General features: G+C 35.9%; 1 protein-coding gene across 1 annotated transcript in view; it reads right to left on the reverse strand.

Annotated features, from left to right (window-relative positions):
• The window catches only part of PXDNL (peroxidasin like), a 557041-nt gene that overhangs the window by 27110 nt on the left and 508743 nt on the right, over window positions 1-21188 (reverse strand). Inside the window, exons 19-20 of the mRNA XM_069099924.1 lie at window positions 20767-20975; window positions 10105-10219 (exon numbers count right to left, since the gene is read on the reverse strand). Of these exons, the coding sequence (XP_068956025.1) occupies window positions 10105-10219; window positions 20767-20975 (324 nt within the window). The remainder of the gene's footprint in view (window positions 1-10104; window positions 10220-20766; window positions 20976-21188) is intronic.

A 21188-nucleotide genomic window follows, 5' to 3' on the forward strand; every position in this document is an offset into this window, starting at 1 on the left:
AAAGAAGCCCTGTCAGCTTTTGATGCTTCTGAAAAGTTTAAGGAAAGTTTCTAATAGATAGAGGTAAATGACCAGATGATTATGCAGAGTTTGGAAACTGGGAACAAAAGTAGGATTCATTTTATGGAATTCATTCATTCTAGGAATAGAATGTTGTGAAGACAATAATTTCACAAAACAGAATAGAAATCAAAACCTCATCCCAGGCTTGCTAGACTACCAGATGTTACCTCAACTCAACATGCCATTTTGAAACTCTGTGTTCTTGCCCGTGTTCAAGCCATCCACTATTTTTTAAACGTATTCTCTTCTAATCACTGCCTTTCAGAATCCTTATCTTTAAGGCTCAAGTCAACTGCTATATCCCCAATAAATACTTCCCTGAGTCTCCACCCTTCAACTGAAAGTGTTCCTTAAATTATCCCAGGGCATTTTTTATTTCTATTTTTCCTGCTTCATAGCCTACATTTTATGTCACCTGTCTGAATAAATGTAGGAATCTTACCTGGTAAGATATAAGCTCCTTAAGGCAGGGAGTATAGAATATTCTATCTCTGCATGCCTAATAAGACATAGCATGTAAATAGAGAAGAAGCCTCTGAATCGGTAGGCCTATATTTAAATCCCATTTGTGACACACTCTAGCTGTGTGATATTAGTCTAAGCACTTATCTTCTCAGTGCCCTAGGCAACTCTTTGAAACACTAAGTTGCAGAGTAATTGTTTGCACTGGTAGAAGGAGTTTGGTCACCCCGAGTTCCTTACACTACTGAAATCACAGGTCTGAGAAAAAAATGAAGTAAGTGTCCTTCGTGCTCAGAAGAGTGCTTGAACTTAGCAAATGTTTAATAAATATTTGTTGATTTTGTTTTTCATTCTTTATTTTTGAAGAGGACCAATGATATCACAAGGGTGATGTCTTGACTTGAGTTTGAGTTGGAAGAGTTGTGCAAAGTTGTTGGTTTAACTCTCTCTTCCAGAGTCACTGAAATCCAGTGGCAGGAGAAAAGACAGGATGACTGGTGATGGGTTGGGGTGCAGTGGATGACCTTGATGTCAATTACAAAATGCTTTTCACACAAACAATTGTAAAAATATCAATTGTTCAAGAGTAGCCTGAGCCAATATAATAAAAATGAAAATTCTGCCTAAATTAACTTATTTATTTAGTCCCATACCAATTAAACTACCAAAAACTCTTTTTCAAAGAGCTAGAAAAATAATAAACTTCATCTGGAAAAAAAAGGTCAAGAATATCAAGGGGATTAATGAAAAAAATGCAAAGGAAGGTGGCCTCACAGCAATCATCCAAACTTTTTGGTTCTGCCTAAGAAAAAAAGAGTGGTGGATCAGTGGAATAGATTAGGTACACAAGATAAGTAAATGATGATATTAGTCTAGTGCTTGATAAACTTAAAGACCTCAACTTCTGGGAAAAGAACTCACTATTTGACAAAAACTGATGAGAAAACTGGAAAACAGTATGACAGGAACTAGGTATAGATCAGCCATCTTACACTGTATATATAAGATCAAAATGGGTACATGATTTAGACAGAAAGGATATTACCATAAGCAAATTAGGAGAGCAATGAATAATTTACCTGTTATATCTGTGGAGAATGGAAGAATTTTTGACCAAACAAGAGCCAGAGAGAATTAAGAAAAGTAAAATAGATATTTTTGGTTATATTAAATTTAAAAGGATTTGCACAAACAAAACCAACACAACCAAGATCAGAAGAAAAGCTGAAAGCTAGAAAATAATTTTTATAGCAAGTGTCTCTGTTAAAGGCCTCACTTCTCAAATATAGAGAACTGAATCAAATTTATAGGAATATAAGTCATTCCCCAATTGATAAATGGTCAAAGGATATGAATAGGCAGTTTTCAGATGAAGAAATTAAAACTATCTATAGACATATGAAAAAATGTTCTAAATCATTACTAATTAGAGAAATGCATATTAAAACAACCTTGAGGTACCATTCCCCACCTATCAGACTAGCTAATATGACAGAAAAGGAAAATGATAAATGTTTGAGAAGATATGGAAAAATTGGAACACTAATGCACTAGAATAGAGTTGTGAACTGATCAAACCATTCTAGAGAGCAATTTTGACTATGACCAAAGAGTAATGCAATACTACTACTAGGAGTATCTTACCACTCGATGCATATGGCTCCAAAGGAGAGAATGAGGCTGGTGACTTGGCACAGCCCTCCCTCACATAAATCCTATTCACTTGCAAGTCATGGCATCATCTTCTTCATTCCATGGTCCTCTTTGATAATGAAGGACAAACAATAATAACAACCACTACTATGTCTGTATCCCAAAGAGATCATAAAAAATGGAAAAGGACCTATATGTGCAAAAATATTTATGGCAGCTCTTTTGTGGTGGCAAAGAATTGGAAATTGAGGGGATGTCCATCAATTAGGCAACAGCTGAACAAGTTGTGGTATATGAATGTAATGGAATGCTACTGCGTCATAAGGAATGACAAGCAGGTGGATTTCAGAAAAGCCTGAAAAGACTTATATGAACTGATGCAAAGAGAAGCAAGCAGAACAAGAAAACCATTGTATACAGTAATAGCAACATTTTCAACAATCAACTGTGAATGACTTTGCTATTCTCACAATACAATGATCTAAGACAATTCCAAAGGACTCATGATGGAAAATGCTATTCACATCCAGAGAAAGAACTGATAGAGTCTGAATGCAGATAAAAACATACTATTTTCACTTTATTTTTTTCATGTTTTTTTTCTTTTGGAATGTTTCTTCTTTCACAACGTGATTAATATTGCAATATGTTTAATGTGATCGCATGTATATAACCTTTATCAAATTGCTTACCATTTTAGGTAGGGGAGAGGGAAAGAAGGAAGGAAGGGAGAAAATTTGGAACAAATTTTTTTTTAATGAATGCTAAAAAATGCCATTGCATGTAGCTGGAAAAAAATAAAATGCTATTTAAGAAAAGGAATTTTCTTTTTTTCAAAAGAATGGAAAAGAAATTTATGTTATTTTTTAAAATAGAGAGGTAGAAGTTACTACAGATAGGAAATATTGTATGCATTTTCAGATGATTTCACTTAACCAGTAGCTCCACTTCTCTGTTTTACTTTATTCCAAGAGACCTCTTACAAAGTTAGAGTAAGCAATAAATGGATGCAATATATAAACAAACCACATTAATATCTTGCCCCTGGACCCAGAGGGCTCTGGAGGAGAGAGTGAGGCTGGTGACCTTGCACAGCCTTCCCTCATTTAAATCCAATTCACTTGTGTGAATCCAAAAAAAAGTTTATATGACTAAAAAAAGTATTACTCTGCAACCAACCTGGTGATTAGCATCTCTCAACTTAGTTGAGTTGGTCTTCAGTTACCAGACACACAAACCATCTCCACATTTGCACCTAAAGTCTTTTAAGCTTTGCTGGACCTGCTAGAGCTTATGCTCTGAGAGAACAGCCTTTAAAAATACAGGATCATGTCCAGAGGCCAAACGAGAGGCTCCCTTTCTTTTCTGATCAAGAGCTTTCAGTTTCCATGATGGAAGCACTCTTGTTTTACAAGGTCTGGTTAAAAGAGATCTTACTTTATTCTGAGGGGAGGTGAACAATGGAATGCAGGAAATTTATCTTAGATAGGGTGCATACTACAACTATTTAAGTTCTAATTTCCTACATCTGCCTATCTCTTTATGTGTGTCTATTACTGAGATAACTGGTGAATCGGTATACATATTCATTTTCTCTTTATCTCATGAAGAAGAAATTTAAAAAAAAAATAACATGCAATCCTAGAAAGCATATGATTTGTTCCATAAAAAAATAGAAGATTTCTGGAATGGCAGAAGTACCAAATTGAAGATTCTTAAGTGTTCCCTTTAACTGATTATGTGCAGCAGCATTGTTTTATATACAGCTGTGGAAAGGTCAAGTTTAGAGTAGGCAAAGAACACAGCAAATGCTATCATGAGTTGATTGACTTCACTGAAAAGATCAGAGGGTTCTAGTTCATGGTGACTTACTTTACCTCTAGACTTCAATATCTGTATAAATAGTAGAGTAGAATATCTTTATCTCTTTCAAAGATGCCTTGTTTGATTAGAAGCTCAAGCTCTCTTCTTCTAGGCAAAAAGTAAATATTTAGCCTTTCAAAGTTTGGTGCAAACACTAGGGCTAGAAACAATGACAGCAACTCCCATTTTTAAGGCCTCTGGTACATGGACTACTCCATGTGGTCACATTGTTCTAATGCCATGAATGCCTTTGACATTTTATGTCAAAATAAGGAGCAAAAAGTTTCTCCTTAAGAAGCTTTTGTGCTGCCTCAACAAGGATGAGTGGAAACTTCTCTGTGGATGCATACTGAACATTTCTAGCATAGTTTCCTGCAGTAACAATTAGGCAATTATTGTAATTGTAAACACTGCATGGTAGCCTCAATAGCTTAGCAAAAAGTTCTAAGAAATTTATGGAGGAAAAAAGTTGTTGAAGAAATCCTCAATGACTACTGATGTAACACAATCCAGGGATGACTTCCACCTTAATAAACATCATAATATCTTGAAGATATGGGTTTTCTGTCCTGTAAAAAATAAAAATCTTCTAATTTCAATTAATGTGAACTTCCATAGTAGGTTCTAGGTACAATTTTGATGAAATTTGTATATGAACACTGTCTCTCTCTGTCTTTTTCTGTCTGTGTGTCTTTCTCTCTGTCTCACTCTTTCTGTCTTTCTCCTTCTGTCGGTTTGGCTCTCTCATGCTATTTTGAATTTAAACTCTACAGCCTTAAATTTGCAAGTATAGCATTGGCATCTGCCTCCTCAATGTGGTCAGGGGTTATTTACTAGTTAATTGCTCATCAACTTTCAGATCAAACCAAACTGGGGTGACTACATGACAGAATCTACAAAGATCTTAATAAGAGCCTGGAGATGAATAGCCTGGAAAATAAAGAACTCAGAAAGGACATGATGACTGCCTTCCATTATTTGAAGGTCTGCCACATGGAGGAAAAGACTCATTTATTCTGTTTGACCACACAGGGCAGAACCAGGAACAATCAGCAAAGCCTGCAATTAGGCAAATTTAGGTTTGATATCAGAGGGGGAAAAACCCTTTCTAAAAGTTTCTTAGTAAAAACTACTTGAGAGTGTTATAAATTATCTCAAATTGGAGTTCATTCAAGAAAAGACTATATGACAATTTGTCCGGTACATTCTAGTGGGGATTCCTTTTTATACATATGTTGGATTATATAGCCATCAAGGTACCTTCCAACTGTAAAATTCTGTGATTCTATGAATCTGGATTGATTTTTCTGAAATGATTTGAAAGTGCTCTAGAATATGTATTTCTGACCTTTTTGGAAAACTCACCGCCTGTATGCTGGAGAAATTTCATTAAAGGTTATTCCTTTAATTCCTATGACATAAAGTGTAACAGTCTTCCTGGCTAGACCTTTGGCTTAGGACATAAGTACCATATATTTTAGAGCTGGAATAGCCTTTGGGTCATTAATCTAATTCCATAATTTTACCCTTGAGGAAACTGAGTTCAGAGAGGCAAGTAAGTGGCAGAGCTTGAACTGGAACCCAAGTATTCTGAATCCAATTCCCTTCTCTCTAGAAACATCAATTTTTTCCATCAAGAGGGACTTTTGGCTGGCTTTGACTTGATATCCACATGAAATGTGATTAATGCAGCATGTCTTCTAAGAAATCCCCCAAAACTGTAGAATCTCAGTATTAGGGCATATGTATGAATAATAATAAATACTGTCTTGACCTAGGTATGAAATTCAATCTTTCAACAGTGACTGACAGTATTGATAAGAAGTATGTTTTTGTAATGGGAATGGGAATTTGAACATCTTCCCTGTCCTTTGATAGACCCAGGGGGGAGTTTGAAGACCTCCCCTGCTTTGAAAGTAAACTCTGCCTCCTGATAGGCTGTATGTAATCACATGGAGCCTGTGATGGAGAGAATTTACTAAAGGGTGAAGCAGAGCCCACAGGAAACTTCCCTGCTGTGAAGATAAACTCTGCCCCCTGATAGGCTGAATGTAGTCACATGGAACCTGTGGTGGGAGGAGTCTGCTGAAGGGAAGCAGAGCTCACAGAAAGCTGGTCAGAGCTAGCCAGATGGTGGAGGAGAGAGGAAGACCTGAGGCAAGCATTCAGAGAGGCTCATGAGTAGAGACTGATCTTGTATTGGTTTGTGGGAAGGCTGAAGGATGCTGTGGCTCTCAGCATTATTATGGCTTCTTAACATCTTTGGTGCTATAATGGAACTAGCTTACTGATTTTGGAATTCAGTTTTCTGGTGTCTAAATAAATGCTTCAGTTATATCCTTTATCTGGAGAGATTGGTATATTTTGCAATTGAACATCATGCGATACTTATAGTCATAGTCTTTATCGTGATCATGGGTGCTGTAAATATTGCATTGGTGCTACAGCTTTCCATAATTCATGTCTTCAAATGAAAGTCATGAATAAGTTCATCAGTTATAAATAAGGTATTTTAAGTGGAAATTGTATGATAACTGTATTTTTAATCCCATAGACTACGATGGTCATTGTGTCCTGTTCAGGTTATTTTATTGGGCTTAACTTCAGATTGAAATGCATCCACATCTCAAGGCACTGGTTGATTAGCATCAATTTCTTCAACACACAGGGCAACCACAGAAGCACAAGGTTGGCTCAGTTTCCAGAGCAGAAGTAGAATTCAATTGCTTTCCTGGATTCCTCAGAAGTACAGTTATATTTCCTGCAGTTTTCTAAATTTAACAGGAACCCAGCCCCACTGTCAGAATATATACTGCCTCTAGTATCAATAAACAGGCCAGTTAAGGAAAATCTACTACTTTAAAATGTCCCTGACAAAAAGGCCATTTTGGATAGCACAGGAGCACACAATTATAGGAAGTCAAGAGGACCAAGACAAAATGAAATGAAAGTGAATATAAATACTACATACACTAGTCCCTCACACACATATATAATAGACAGAGGAAAGGATTTTCCAACACAGTTATAATGAGTCAGAATAACTGACAATACTCAGCAAAATATCCCTTGAACTTACAGTATGTAAGAGAAGGCAAAGAGAAAAGGTGCAACTGTAGATTAAGGAAAGTAGAAATAAATATCATTTTAGTTAGCTAGTGGGATGCAACATGTTATCAAAGGAGTCATGAAATAAAACACACTGTACAGAATAAGGTAAGCAATACTCCTACTGTACTCTGCCCAGGACAGACTACATATCTGTAATATTGAGTTCAGTTCTTGGTGGAAAAAATTTATGATGGTCATTTGCAATAGAAATTCTCAGTCAGTCAATATGCATTTAGTAAGCACCTACTATGTGCCAGACACAATGTTAAGCAAACAGAAAAAGACAAAAGACAGTCCCTGACCTCACTGAACTCACAATCTAATAAGGGGGTATAACTCTATTTCAATAACTGTGTACTAACAAGCCAAATACAGGATAAAATGGAAATAAGCCACAAAGAGAAGGCAGTAGAATTAAGAGGGAAAGGGAAAGGCTTCCTGTAGAAAATAAAATTTTAGCTGGAATTTGAAGGAAGCCACAGAAGCCAGGTGGCAGAGATAAAGGGGCACATTTAAAGTGTGAGAGACACCAAGAGAAAGTGCTTGTAGTCAAAACACAGAGTGTCTTATTAGAGGAACAGCAAGGAAGCTAGTGTTACTCGATCACAACCTATGGGGGAAGAAGCAAAATGTGTTGTAAAGTGTAAAAAGACTGGAAAGGTGGCTGAGGGGGGTAAAACATAAAGGGCTTTGAACACCAAAAAGAAGACTTTATATTTGATCCTGGAAGTTATCAGAACTACTGGAGCTTATTGAGTAGGAGGGTGACACAGTCTGACATGTAATTGAGGAAAAACACTTTGACAGCTGAGTTAAAGAAAGACTGAAGTCGAATAGACTAGCGACAAGAAGACCAGTCAGCAAGCTATTTCAATAGTCCAGGCATGAGGAAATGGGCGTCTGCCTTAGGGTGGCAACAGTATCAGAGGGAGAAGGAGGTATATTTAAGAGATGTTAGAAAATAAGATTGATATGCCCTAGCAATAGACAGGCTAGGAGGGAGGGCGAGAGATAGTGGAGTCAACATTAATACCAAGGTTGTGATCCTGGAGAACTGGGAAAATGGTGACACCCTTGACATTAATTGGGAAGTTTGGAAGTTAGGAGGGTTTGGAGGAAAATTGAGATCAGTTTTAGGCGTATTGGGTTTAAGATGTCTACATGACATTTGGTTTAAGATGCCTAATAGGCAGTTGGAGATGCAAGAGTAGAGGTCAAGAGAGAGGTTTCAGCTGGAAAAGTAGATGTGAGAATCATTAGCATAGAGATAATAATTGAAGGCATGGATTTGATGTTATGAAGTAAAACAGTTTAGAAGGAGAAAAGAAGAAGATTGAGGGCAGGGCTTTGTAGGACACTGAAAATTAGTGGTCATGACCTATAAGAAGATCCAGCAAAGGAGACTGAGGCATGGTAAAAAGGTAGGAGGAGAACCAGGATAAAGTAGTTTCATGAAAATCTGGAGAAAGAGAGTTTCAAGGAGAAGAGAGAGAATGACAGTGTCAAAGGCTGCTGAGAAGTCAAGAAAAATGGAAATCAAGAAAAATCCATCGGACCTAGCAATTCAGAGATTACTGGTAACTTTGGAGAGAGCATTTTTGGTTCAATGATGTGGTTAGAAGTCAGATTTTGAGAGTTAAGAGGAAAATGAGAGGATAGGAAGTGGAAGTACCTATTATAGGTGATCTTCTCAAAGAGGTTAGCCACAAAAGACTAGAGATACATAGAATAATACTTAGAGATGGGAGTATCAAGTGAGTTTTTTGAGGATAGAGAAGACAGGGATGTGATTGTATGTAATATGGAAACAGTCATTAGACAAGAAGATACTGAACATACTAAGAGTGTGGAGAATGATAGAGTGAGCAATCTGATGAAGGAGATGGGATATAAGCAGATCACTTCTACAGTAGAAGGGTTTGCTTTAAGAAGGAAAAGGGCCATCTCTTCCATGTGAGACAGGGATAGAAGAGGAGATAGTGACAGAATATCTGAGTGATATGAGATGAGGAAAAGGGAGAAGAAGCTCTTGGCACATGGCCTCATTTTTTCTGCAAAACATGAAAGAAGGCTCTCAGCTGAAAGGGTGGGGAAATGAGGAGACAAGGGAGCTATGAGAAGAGATGAAAAAGTTTGGAAGAATTGCTGTGGTGAATGAGATAATAAGGTATAGGAAAGTAGAATTGTGAGGGACTAGGAAAGTATAAAAGAATTACCTAGCAGCAGTGAGGACCTAGTTGAAGGTATAAAACAAATTTCAGTGGACTGTGGCAGAAATTTCATGATTTTCTCCACCTTTATTCAGAAGCATATGTATAGAAGCAAAGGCAGCAGCTGGCAGGAGTGATCTAAGGCTAAGGCTTGGCAGGGCACATTGTGATTAGAGGGCAAGGATTTCAAGAAAAGAGGAATATGTAGACTTAAACTAGTTCTCCAAAGGGTGAAGATGAATAAAGGAAGGCACTGTGTCTAGCCTAAGGGTGAAGGTCTAGTAAAGAACTAAGTTGCCGAGGGATTGAAAATCATGGTATAAATGAATGGAAAGGCAATAGAGACAGTATATGACCTCTCTGGAAAGATTAGGCATATCTTCTTTGTTTCCAATGGGAATACTGGGTAGCAGAGTTAGGCTTTGTACTCCATAAGAAAAGATTTCCCAGGAAAAATTCCTCTCCCAAAAAAAAAAAACAGGGCTGTTTTGGAAAGTAATGTTTTCTCCTTCACTTAAGTTCTTCAAGGAAGAACTGGCTTAGCCATGTTTCAGGGATGTAGTAGAGGAATTTCCTTTTCAAGAAAGAGCTTTTCTGCAGAAAATAGTAAATAAGCAAAAAATAAGCTGAAATATGCCATGAAGATTGGGTATATCTTAAAAGCTCATTTGTTTTAAAATTTATTTGATACCTAGTTCTCAAAGTGAAAGCAAATCTATAGAAATTAAGTCCCTATATATACCTGTTAGTCACATCAACTGAATCTTCATTTTTCTCTTCTGGATAGCTATATTGAAGAGAGCGTTTTCTTCGAAATTCTTGTGTGAATGCTCTGAATTGTCCTCTTGTTCCACAGTCTGTGAAAACAGAAGACCCTATATTAATGTCACGGAAGAACTAATAATTAGCACACTGACCAAATCCTCAAATGCTATTTCTTTGCGTGAAATAGAGATTTCTTTGTGTGAAATAGAGATCTTCTAAGAAGACAGAAAGGAGAGATTTATACAATCCTTGTTCCCTAATGTCAATACCCAACAAAGCACAGGACATTTTTTCTATGCAGATTCAAGATGTCAAATATTTGCCCTGTACTGTGCCAGCTCAAGCCTGATCCCTGACAGCTTTATTCCAAATTCAAAGCAAAAGTAGCTTCATTTTCCTCCATTCCTCAAGAGAGATTTTCCCCCTCCTAATTTTGATAATTAACTCATTGATGAGTTTATTTTATTTTTCCTTGGACTAAAAATTGGCTATATATGTAACCCATTAATTTTTAAGATTATGAGAAAAGATCTTAACTAGCCCAATGAGAAAAGTTTATTAAAAGAAATCTTTGTCTAAAAAATTCATTAACAACTGTATTTAATTTAACTTCTGATCTAAAAAGTTTTTTTTCTTTAGAAATGGCAGACAATGGGGCTGCCAGGTGGCTCAGCAAGTAAGAGCAGTGGCCCCAGTGTTGGGATGACCTGAGGATCAATTCCCGGGCTCAAAAATAGCACCACACCCAGAAATAACTGGCCTTGTAACCTTGAGCAAGTTACTTAACCCCAATTGCTTAAAAAAAAAAAGAAATGGCAGACAAGGGGCAGCTAGGTGGTGCAGTGTATAGAGCACCTACCCTGGAGTCAGGAGGACCTGAATTCAAATCCAGTTTAGACACTTAACATGTACCAGCCATGTGACCTTCAGCAAGTCACTTGACCCCAATTGCTCTGCCTTCCCCTCCTCCAAAAAGCAAACAAACAAACCAACAAACAAAACAAACAAAAAACAGCAGATGAACTATAAGTAATCAAATTTTGCCTCTGGGAGGATAATTCAGTACTTTGAAAACTTGCATAGGAAGTAGCTCCAGAGAAATATTTTATTCTATAGCTAAATTCAATTGCATCAATGTTATTTTTAATGTATTGACTGTATCACATTTTGAGTACAGGTCATGTTTCATACTTCCCAATATCTTTTCAGGGTTATTTGGAGCCTTTCCCATTGCTGCCAAATATTTATCTTCAACTTGGTTTCCACAAGGTTTCTGGGAAAGGTGCTCTGTAATAGCAGTACAAAAGAGAGGGGAAGAGTTCCTTATGTCATGATGTTAAATACAGTAGCTAGATTTAAAGGTGGAGAAAATCAGGAAACTGTTCTGTCACAATCCACTACAAATTTGTTTTCTTACCTCAACTGGGTCCTCACTACTGCTAGGTAATCATCATGTTAAGGTTGTTTTAGGGCTGCTACAATTTGAGTTTTTCAGAAATACTTTAAAGGGAATTTCTAAATCATACGTGGAACAGCAGCAATATCATGAAATATTACAGTAATAAGATTAGTCACTTATGGAAGAAATTAAACTTTCATTAGCCTACAAACAGAAGCATAATTTACTTGAACAAAAGTCATGAGTAAACATAAATATATTTACATGTGATATAAAATACATGGTATTTAAAATGACTTGCAGCTTTAAAAAGAGAAGTTAATGTGAAATATGCATCTGGAAATTACAAAAACAGATGGCTGCATAAATCCCAGAAGAAAATATACATCTGTTTGTGGTTTGTGAAACTCCTTTTATCTGAAGCAGGACTTATCTAATTCAGTGGCATGGGGGCTTCACATGGGGCTTATTTTATTTTAGCACATGGGCTACATCATATATGAGGAGTCATCCCTCACTTCTGAAAAAAATGCATTGGAACATGATTTGCCAAGCAGATGCACCAGTTGTGGGGTTTTGACAGAACTGAATGGAGAAGTAATAAGGAATAATGGCTACACTTAAGAAGAGTGTTGATTTAAATGTCTTTGTATTGTCTAGAAGGGTATGCAAAGACTTTGTTGATTAGATGACAGGAAAATGATTTTGGAATTGAGCAATAACCTGTAGAAATCGTTACTTCTGTAGCTTTCCTTTCCAGGGTGGTAATTCTGTTATGAAAGGCTATCCAACTAGGAGAGTAGGTCTGTTTATTATCAAGAAAGAGCTAATCCTGAGGAAGGTTTATGAAATAAAAATGGCTACGGGGAAGAAAGAAGTTATTGCTTATAAAGCTAGTTGTAGAGGGAGAGAAGAGAAAGAGAAGGAAAAAGCTTACAAAAACAAACACATTATAACCAAAATAAGATAACATTTTAGAATTTGAATCATTTATACTAATTTTTCAAAATGTGAAATATTTTTTCATGAGAAATGAAACAAAAAAAAAGACAAGCTAGCAAATGTCAGTGAAGAAGTGAGGGCTCCAGTTTATTGAACAAATTCAATAATAGCCACTGATTTTGGCTTCTTTGGTATTGACAAATTTTGGTTCCACTGCTCCTTTTTCTAATTTTTGAGCATTTCATTTGATAGTTCCCTCACCCCATAATTCCTCATCCTCAAATCATAGAAATACATTTATTTAACATTTACTTTCTGAAAGAAACCTTTGAACCCTCAGCATTCCATGCTAGAACCTGTAGGCTTTTTATTCTACCCAATTCACCTTGTTTTCTTGGAGAGCCCAGTTTTTCCAGTTCAGTACTTTAACGGACCCTTATTTTCACCAATGTGGCCATTTCCTCCAGATGAACATTCAGATCCTTCTTTGCCTTCTCAATCAATATAAATCTTGTCCACATGCTCCCACAAAAATCCTCCACAATATATAAATGGTATTCCTCAGCAAGTTACCTCTTTATAGTCACCCCAGGTGATTGACATGGAAAATACAGTATCCTGTTGTGCTGTTTGCTAACTGTTAAAAAGCTCTACTTGACTCAATAGAGCAAGATCTCCTCTTAAAGAATATCCTCCAAGAAAATGACTTCCATAACTACGTTAAGGTCATGTGAATTTCCTCCAAAAATGAAACAACTGAGTTAATAACTTTGCTTAATGGCCTTCCAATATCAAGCTGGACACAGAATACATAGACATATGCTTGTCAAAAGTGGTTGACACTGTCATGGAGGAAATCCAGTGCAAAGCTCAAGTCAAAGAAAGATTCCCAAAAGATGATGAGTACTTTCTCTTGTTCTCTTGACATTACATAAGCATACAGCTTATTCATGTTTTCCCTTTATTTCAATATACAACTGATTCCCTTTTTTGTGGCTAGACCTGGAGTCCATAAGACCTGTGTTCAAATCCAGCCTTAGACACTTGCCAGCCATGTGACTACGGGCAAGTCACTTAACCTCTGTCTGCCTCAGTTTCCTCATATGAAAAATTGGGATAAAAACAGAACACATATCTCCCAGGTTATTGTTAGGATAAAATTATATATATATATATATATATATATATATATATATATTTTTTTTTTCCATTGTGATAATGTCCATAATTAGTTTTTAAAATGTTAGACATTTCCAGATATCACCCCTGCCTCACTTATCCATAGGGAGAATCTGGCTGGAATTTATCATGTTTTCCAGGTCATAGAACAGTCTTAGGTAATGAGAATATTGGTAAAAATGTGTTTTCTGATGCTAAACTTTTTCCCACTTTTGAGATATGTATACTCACATATGTGTATACAAATTACATTATATGAAAAATGCATACAGGTGTATATATATATATAATGAAAATACATATATTATGTGTAATGCAAAATATGTGAGAAATTAATAGTACATATAAGAATTATACTATATTAATGAAAATACATATTATATGGTTATGATATATATTTCTTATCGTCATTTCCCCATCCTGTTTGTGGAGGAAATTTGGAGAGTCTGGAATTTTCTGACCTACTTTGCCATCTTCTCAGAATCCCACTTGTCATAAACATTTACAGAAATACTTTAAAACACAGGTTCATAACCTTGGGTACACGAACTTTTTTAAAAATACATTTTTTGTAACTTCATTTCAATGTAATTGATGCCCTTTGTGATCTTATATATTTTGTGTATTTAAAATCAATATTTTAAGATAGGCTCTGTAGGCTTTGCCAGACTGACAAAAGGGTCCATGACACATTAAAAACAAAAAAAGTTAAGAACCACTATCCTTTATAGTGTCCATTATTTCAGTGAAGGAAATACTGAGACAGATTATAGACCCCTTCACAGTTCAGTAGTCTTTCTGAATTGCTGTGGCAAAACAAAAACAAAAACAGATCATTTAGTGACCAGGTCAATAGGGATATGTTTTTGCCTTTCTCTGTGTCCCCAGGGCTTTGTACAATGCCTAACAAAAACAAAACACTTAGTAAATGTTTCTTGAGTAACTATCTTTTTTTTTGCCTTTTAGAGGGGGGAAGGCAGGGTAATTGGGGTTAAGGGACTTGCCCAAGGTCACATGGCTAGTGTGTCAAGTGTCTGAGGTTGGATTTGTACTCAGGCCTTTTTGACTCCAGGGCCAGTACAATATTCACTGCACCACTTAGTCACTCCAAGTAACTATCTTTCTAGTGTCCTCCCACCCATGCTGTACTTCAGCTATACTGGTCAATTTGATCCTCACACATGACAATCAATTTCTCATCTCCATGCCTTTGCACTGGCTGTATTTATCCCCACCTGGCATGCCTTTCTCCTCTTCTTATATTCATTGGCTTCCTTCAAGACTCAGATAATTCTCCCACTTGCATGATTTCCCTTCTTGGATCTCCCTCCCCCTCCCTCCCACCTCACCTATCATATCTACTCTCTGTATTCTTTATATGCTTATCTATGGACATAGTGCTATCTCCCTCATTCACATGTAAGTTCCTTGATGGCAGGTGCTGAGGGCATCTTCACAAAATCTTGTTGATTGATAGTAGGCATCCAGCTTTAATGAAAGCTATTTCTCAAAAATACTGAACTTTAAATATGATCTTAATGAAAAGATATGCAAATGAAAGTTATCAGCTACTAGACCTTAAATAATAGATAACATTTATCTGTTTATTTATGGTCTAGTGAATAGAGAAAACAGGGCACCACAGGATATGATGTTACAGTTAAAACTGGTTTTAAGTCTCTCCTCTGACACATACTAGCTCTGTGATCCTGGATAAGTCATTTGACTTCTAGGTGACCAAGGAAATGATAAAACTTGAGGTCACAGAATATACTAGTTGCTGATCTGCCTAAGCAGAGATTTACTAAGCCAGTCCAGCCATCCTGCCCCTAATACCAAAAACAAACAAAACAATTAATAACAAGTCCTTTTTCTCCCCAAAAGAGAAAGTCACTTTGTAATCTGAGGTTAAGAAGTGGACACAATTGACCAGAATCATTGAGAAAACTGGTATCTTTGGGAGAATATTAGGATCTTGGGAGTGTATGAAGCTACTAAGGTACATTAACTGCTTGATTCATTAAAGCAGCAATTTATGGTAAAATATCCAAGGAAAATAGCCTAAGTATGTTGTATTTACACACTGAATAAAATAATAAAATATTTTCTTAATATAAAAATATTTGAATATATCATATAGTCTATTATGTGATAAATAATAAAAAGAATTTATAATATAGCCATAACATAATAATATTATATAATATATGTAAGGCATAATATACAATGGTGGTAATATATGATAATATTAAAATGTCATATGATACCAATATAACATAACAACATAATATAGTATAATAATAGAATTTCACTCTAAATGATACTCTATTGGAGAAAGCCATTTTAAAAATCAGTTGCTGTTGTTGGTCAGTAAATATTACAAAATTAGACTGATTTTATTTCTAATTATTTACCATATAGATAGTGTATGGCTGCTTAAATTAGGGTTTGATTTATGTATATTTAAGGTGATTTTATTAATGAATTAACTGTTTTGAAGATAATTATGGGATCTGTAATGTGGGTATTCCCTCCATTGACCTTGATCTAAACCCAGCTAAAACTTCTCAGTTTTATGTCATTCTTATTCATGTTCTCCGACATAGCTTTAGTTTAGAGAATACCCATATTGGAAGTCTAGCTCTAGGTCTTTTTACATTTTGTAGCTTGTGCCTTGTACCTTCATAATGCTGTTCATCTGCTATTCATCACCCTTGCTTTGTGATTAGCTCTCCTCTTTTTCTAATAATATATTTTCTCAGTAATATCCTTTATATTGATATTCTTGCATATAACTAATCTCTGGAAATATGCTGCAGTCTAAGTGGAATCTCTTCATTGCCTACATTGATAATGCTAACAATTGATAATTGTTAATTGTGGTGTTTCATGATTTGTAACTATACAAAATCACCACACAAACATTTGTATTAAAAAGGTGTTTTTTTTAAGTTGCTTTCTCCCATAATCCATTGATTTCATTCCTATTCATGTACTGCTAAACAGTCAAGAAAGTCACAAAAACCATGCTTATTGAATCCATTACAAATCTATGTTACATAATCTTAACTGGCCAATCCTTGATCTTTTATCCTTTCCTAATTGATTGACTATACCCCTTCCATTCTCAGCTGAAAACCTTCCTTTATATTTTACAAACAAACAAACAAACAAAAGACAAGGAGGTCATTTGGGGAGAGTTAGTTTAGCTTCACTTCTCCTCATCTCACACTACTCAAGTGTCTTTCCCCATCATTTCCTCCTCCAACTTTGTCTAACACAATGAGGTGGCCCTTCTCCTTTCCCAAGGCAAACACATCAACACTGGCAATTGATACCATTCCATTTAGTGTTTTCCAGGAGATAAATCCCTCTCTATCATTCCTATTCTCACTTTAGTCTCTCCCCAGCTGCCTGAGGATTTCCCTGCTCTTCAAAAACATTTCCATGTATCACCAATCACTAAAAGAAAAAATAAAAATAAACAAACAAAAAAACCTATGTGATCCAACTAACCTGGTCAGTTATTGTCCAATATCTCTCTTCCACTTGGCTAACTTCATTGAGAAAGTCATTATTAGGAACCAACACTTTTTCTGCTCTCATTCTTTTCTAAACCCTCTTTAGCCTGGCTTCCAATCTCATCATTTAACTTAAACTGCTCAGTCCAGTTACTGAAGAAGATTTCTAAGAAGAGAAATCAATATTATACTGTCATATTAATAACTAATTATTAATTTTGATCCATCTTTTTACTTTTATTTCTGCTAAGGCCCAACTCCTAAAAAGGTCAGTCAGTCTCAGAAGGGCACATCTCAGTGATGAGACTGCTTGTAGCCCGCAAGGCACAACTAGGTTGGGTAGGACGCCACCCAATAGGGAATTAATTTTTATTGAGAGTATAAATAGAGTATAGTCTGGGCAAGCCCTTTACCTCTTGGAGAAATTCTGTTCTTGATCCCTTTCATTTGAATTTAGGGTAACTCAGTTGGTGAAGAAGAAAACTAGCTACAAAAGTCAGAATGGAAATCTCTTCCTCTGCCCAGATGCCTAGAGACTGAGGAGTCTCATGATCAAGCCTCATTCTCATCAAGAAGAGCCGAAGACTTCTAGCCCACCTCCTCACTAAATGTCCACCAATCAGGGCTGGGTTTCATTTGTCAAGGGAATTCCATTTCAGAAGGGATTTATGATAATTCAGAGCCTCCTTTTAGATCTTTGATTACCAAGAGAAAAGACTGATTATCAATTTAGTGATTACAAACTAGACTAATTAATAAATTGATTACTAATTACCAAGAAACTTTGTCTCTTGTGGGTTTTCATCCATCACATCAGTGATTTGTTAATTGCCAGATCTCATGACCTTTTCTCAATATTCATTCTATTTGACCTCTCTGAAGCCTTTGGCGCTGCTGACTAACCTTTTCTTTTTAATCTACTGCTCTCTAGGTTTTGTGATACTGTTCTCTTGGTTATCCTACTATGGCTAACCATCCTTCCTTGCCATTGCCAGATCTTCCACTAGGTTAGGCTTACTATAACTATGCCCCAAAGATCTAACTCTCTTCTCTATATCATCTGACTTAATGATCTCATCCATTCCATGGGCTCAATTGTCTTCTCTTTGCGATTATCCTCAGATCTATTTATCCAGTCCATAAATATCTTGATCTAACATCACCAACTCCCTACTGAATATTTCTAATTGGATATTCTGTAAATTCTTCAAACTCAAAATGTCCAAAACTTAACTCATTATCATATCTCCCAAACTCTTCCCTCTTCCCAATTTTCCTCTTACTGTTGAGGGCACCACCAAATTCTCAATCCCTCTCACTTATGACCTAGATATCATGCTCAGCTTCTTACTCACAGCTGCACCATATATCCAACTGTTGCCAAGTCTTGTTTCTATCTTCATAAGATGTCTTTTATACTTCCCTTATTCTCCACTCAGGCAGTAGCCATCTTGGTTCATGCCCTCATGACCTGATGTCTGGACTATTGCAATAGTCTTTGGTTGATATTCCTGCCTTGAGTATCTCCCCATTCATATTCTGCATTTCTGAAATGTTCTCCTTCCTTACTTCCCTGGCTTCTTTGCAGGTCCCACTCTCTACTGCTAGTACCTTTTCTTCTAAAATTACCATCCATATTAAATGTAGATAGATAGATAGGTAGATAAGATAGATAGATGGATGGATAGATAGATAGAGATAGATAGATGTGTATATACATATATGTATAGATATAGATGTATATTGCATATACCTAGTCATTTATATTTGTCTGCCTTATTAGAATGAATTTCTTCATGGCAGGGACTATGTTTTTGCCCTACTTCATAGCCTTAATGCTTAGCAAAGTGCCAAGCACACAGTAAGTACTTAATATATGTTTACTGATTAATAAAAAAAATCAACTTCAAAAGAATAAAGAAGGCATAATTAGACAGTAATTGTTCTGAAAAAAATTTGGGAATTTTTAGTAGATTAAAACCTCAAATGGAGTCAGCTGTGTGATGTGACATTCAAAAAGGCTAAATGATTTTAGGATGTATCTAAAAGGGAGTTCAGTTCTAGGAACAGGGAGGAGATAGTCTAATTCTGCCCATACTCTGTCCTCATCAATTATCATCTAGAGATTTGTATTTATTTCTGAAAACTAGTTTTAGAAGGACATTGACAACTTAGAGAGCATTGAGAGGAAGGCACACAAACTGGAAGAAGGCCCAGAGCCCATTTCATATAAGGATTAGTCCCTTTGGACTCTAAAATTCTGTAATTCTCCTCAGTCCCCACTAAGTCCAGATGTTCATATGACAAATACAATAAAGTCTGTCCAGTACTGAAATGCTACTGGAAACTGTTGCATGTCACTGCTTTCTGAACTTTTATAATTATCAACTATAATTTTTAATTGTTGTTGTTTGGTTACTTTTATTTCATTCTTTTCATCTTTTTTCAATAGAATTTAATTACCCACAGACATAAGGTCAATCACACTTTTTTATTATTCTTTTTTATTTAATGTTCTGCATTCTATTGGTCAGGTGGATAAAATGTCTACTTTTTGCAAATGAAAAAATATTGGAATGTAAACTCCCCTTTGATAGGCTCACAAAAAGCATTTTGGGAACAAGTTGGGTAGAGGATAGAATTTGTAGATATTGATCATCCAGCAATGATAGATCATTATGATGATTTTATGGCATGCTTATAATAATTGTGGAATCCAAAGTTATTGTGACTTTCTCATCTCTTCAATAGATATGCTCAAGGCATCTTTACTATATAGCAACCTGACCTGCACTATGAATATACAGGATATTATAATGGCCAAAAACAGTCTTTCTTTTCATTAACAATAGTCTTAATTAGAGGTGGAAACACCATGTGAATGGTATCTCAGCTCCTCTCCCCACTACCTAAAATCAATAATATGTATAAATATTATGATGCATTAGTACTCAGCCAAAAAACAAATTATATCAGATAACAATAAAAAGAAAAAGAAAAGCAGTTTTGTTTTCAAGTCTCATTGATATACTGTGATCATGCCAAGGTTCACAAACACTAACTTTATGATGGATGATTTTGGCCACAGTAACTCATGAAGCCATCTACTAAGTTGTACAGGGGTTATAATCAGTAGATAGAATTGATGTAACAATGAGATAACAGATCCTTTCAAGTACTATACATACATACACATATAAGTAATGATATTGATAACTAGCATGTATATAATGTTTTAAGTTTTACAAAGTGATTTACATATATTATTGCATTTTATCTTCACAGTCACCATGAGAGGTGATATTTAGGTGTTATTTTTCTCCTTATTTTACAGATAAGGAAACTGAGACAGACAGAGGATAGATCAGGATCACACCACTAGCTTCTGAAGCAAGATTTGAACTTGGGAGATTTTATATAATCATATAATATATGTGTGTGTGTATTCCCTTATTTTTAAAGTCACAGAACCCTTGCCACTGCAAATACAATGAAGATAACAATTAAATCCAAAACAACCTTACTAATTAAAGTTGCCCAATGACTTTTTGAGGAAGGATTTTTTTTTTTACTTCTTCCTATTCAAGTAATTACTGACCTTCACAGCAATCTTGCCACACTCTCAGATCAATCTTTGGTATCTCATTGCAGTTCATGTATCCCTGAGGGTATTCTGCCTTTAAGAAGACATCAGCCTGGACCTGCTGGATATTGTCTCCATTTTCACAGAGTACATGTGCCAGTGAAGCCTGTTTCAATTGAGTGACCTGTGCTGGTGTGAATACTCCAGGGTTTTCATACCAGAACCTAGTTGGCAAGCAAGAAAGATACAGTATCATGGATCACCTGCCTGAGAATTAAACTGCATGTCAAACAGTGATAATGAGGCAAAGATAAGAGCAGAAAGAGAAAGCACCATATGGAGGGGATCACATTTGTTCTCCAATTAAATGTACCGTAATTTCCTTCAGTGTTTTATATTTTTTTTAATCACATATCCTTGAACTATTACTTTATACC

The sequence above is a fragment of the Petaurus breviceps genome, unplaced genomic scaffold, assembly GCF_028583685.1.
Source record: "Petaurus breviceps papuanus isolate PSGF00001 unplaced genomic scaffold, PetGlider_PUasm1.0 38, whole genome shotgun sequence".
In the NCBI taxonomy this organism is placed as follows: domain Eukaryota; kingdom Metazoa; phylum Chordata; class Mammalia; order Diprotodontia; family Petauridae; genus Petaurus; species Petaurus breviceps.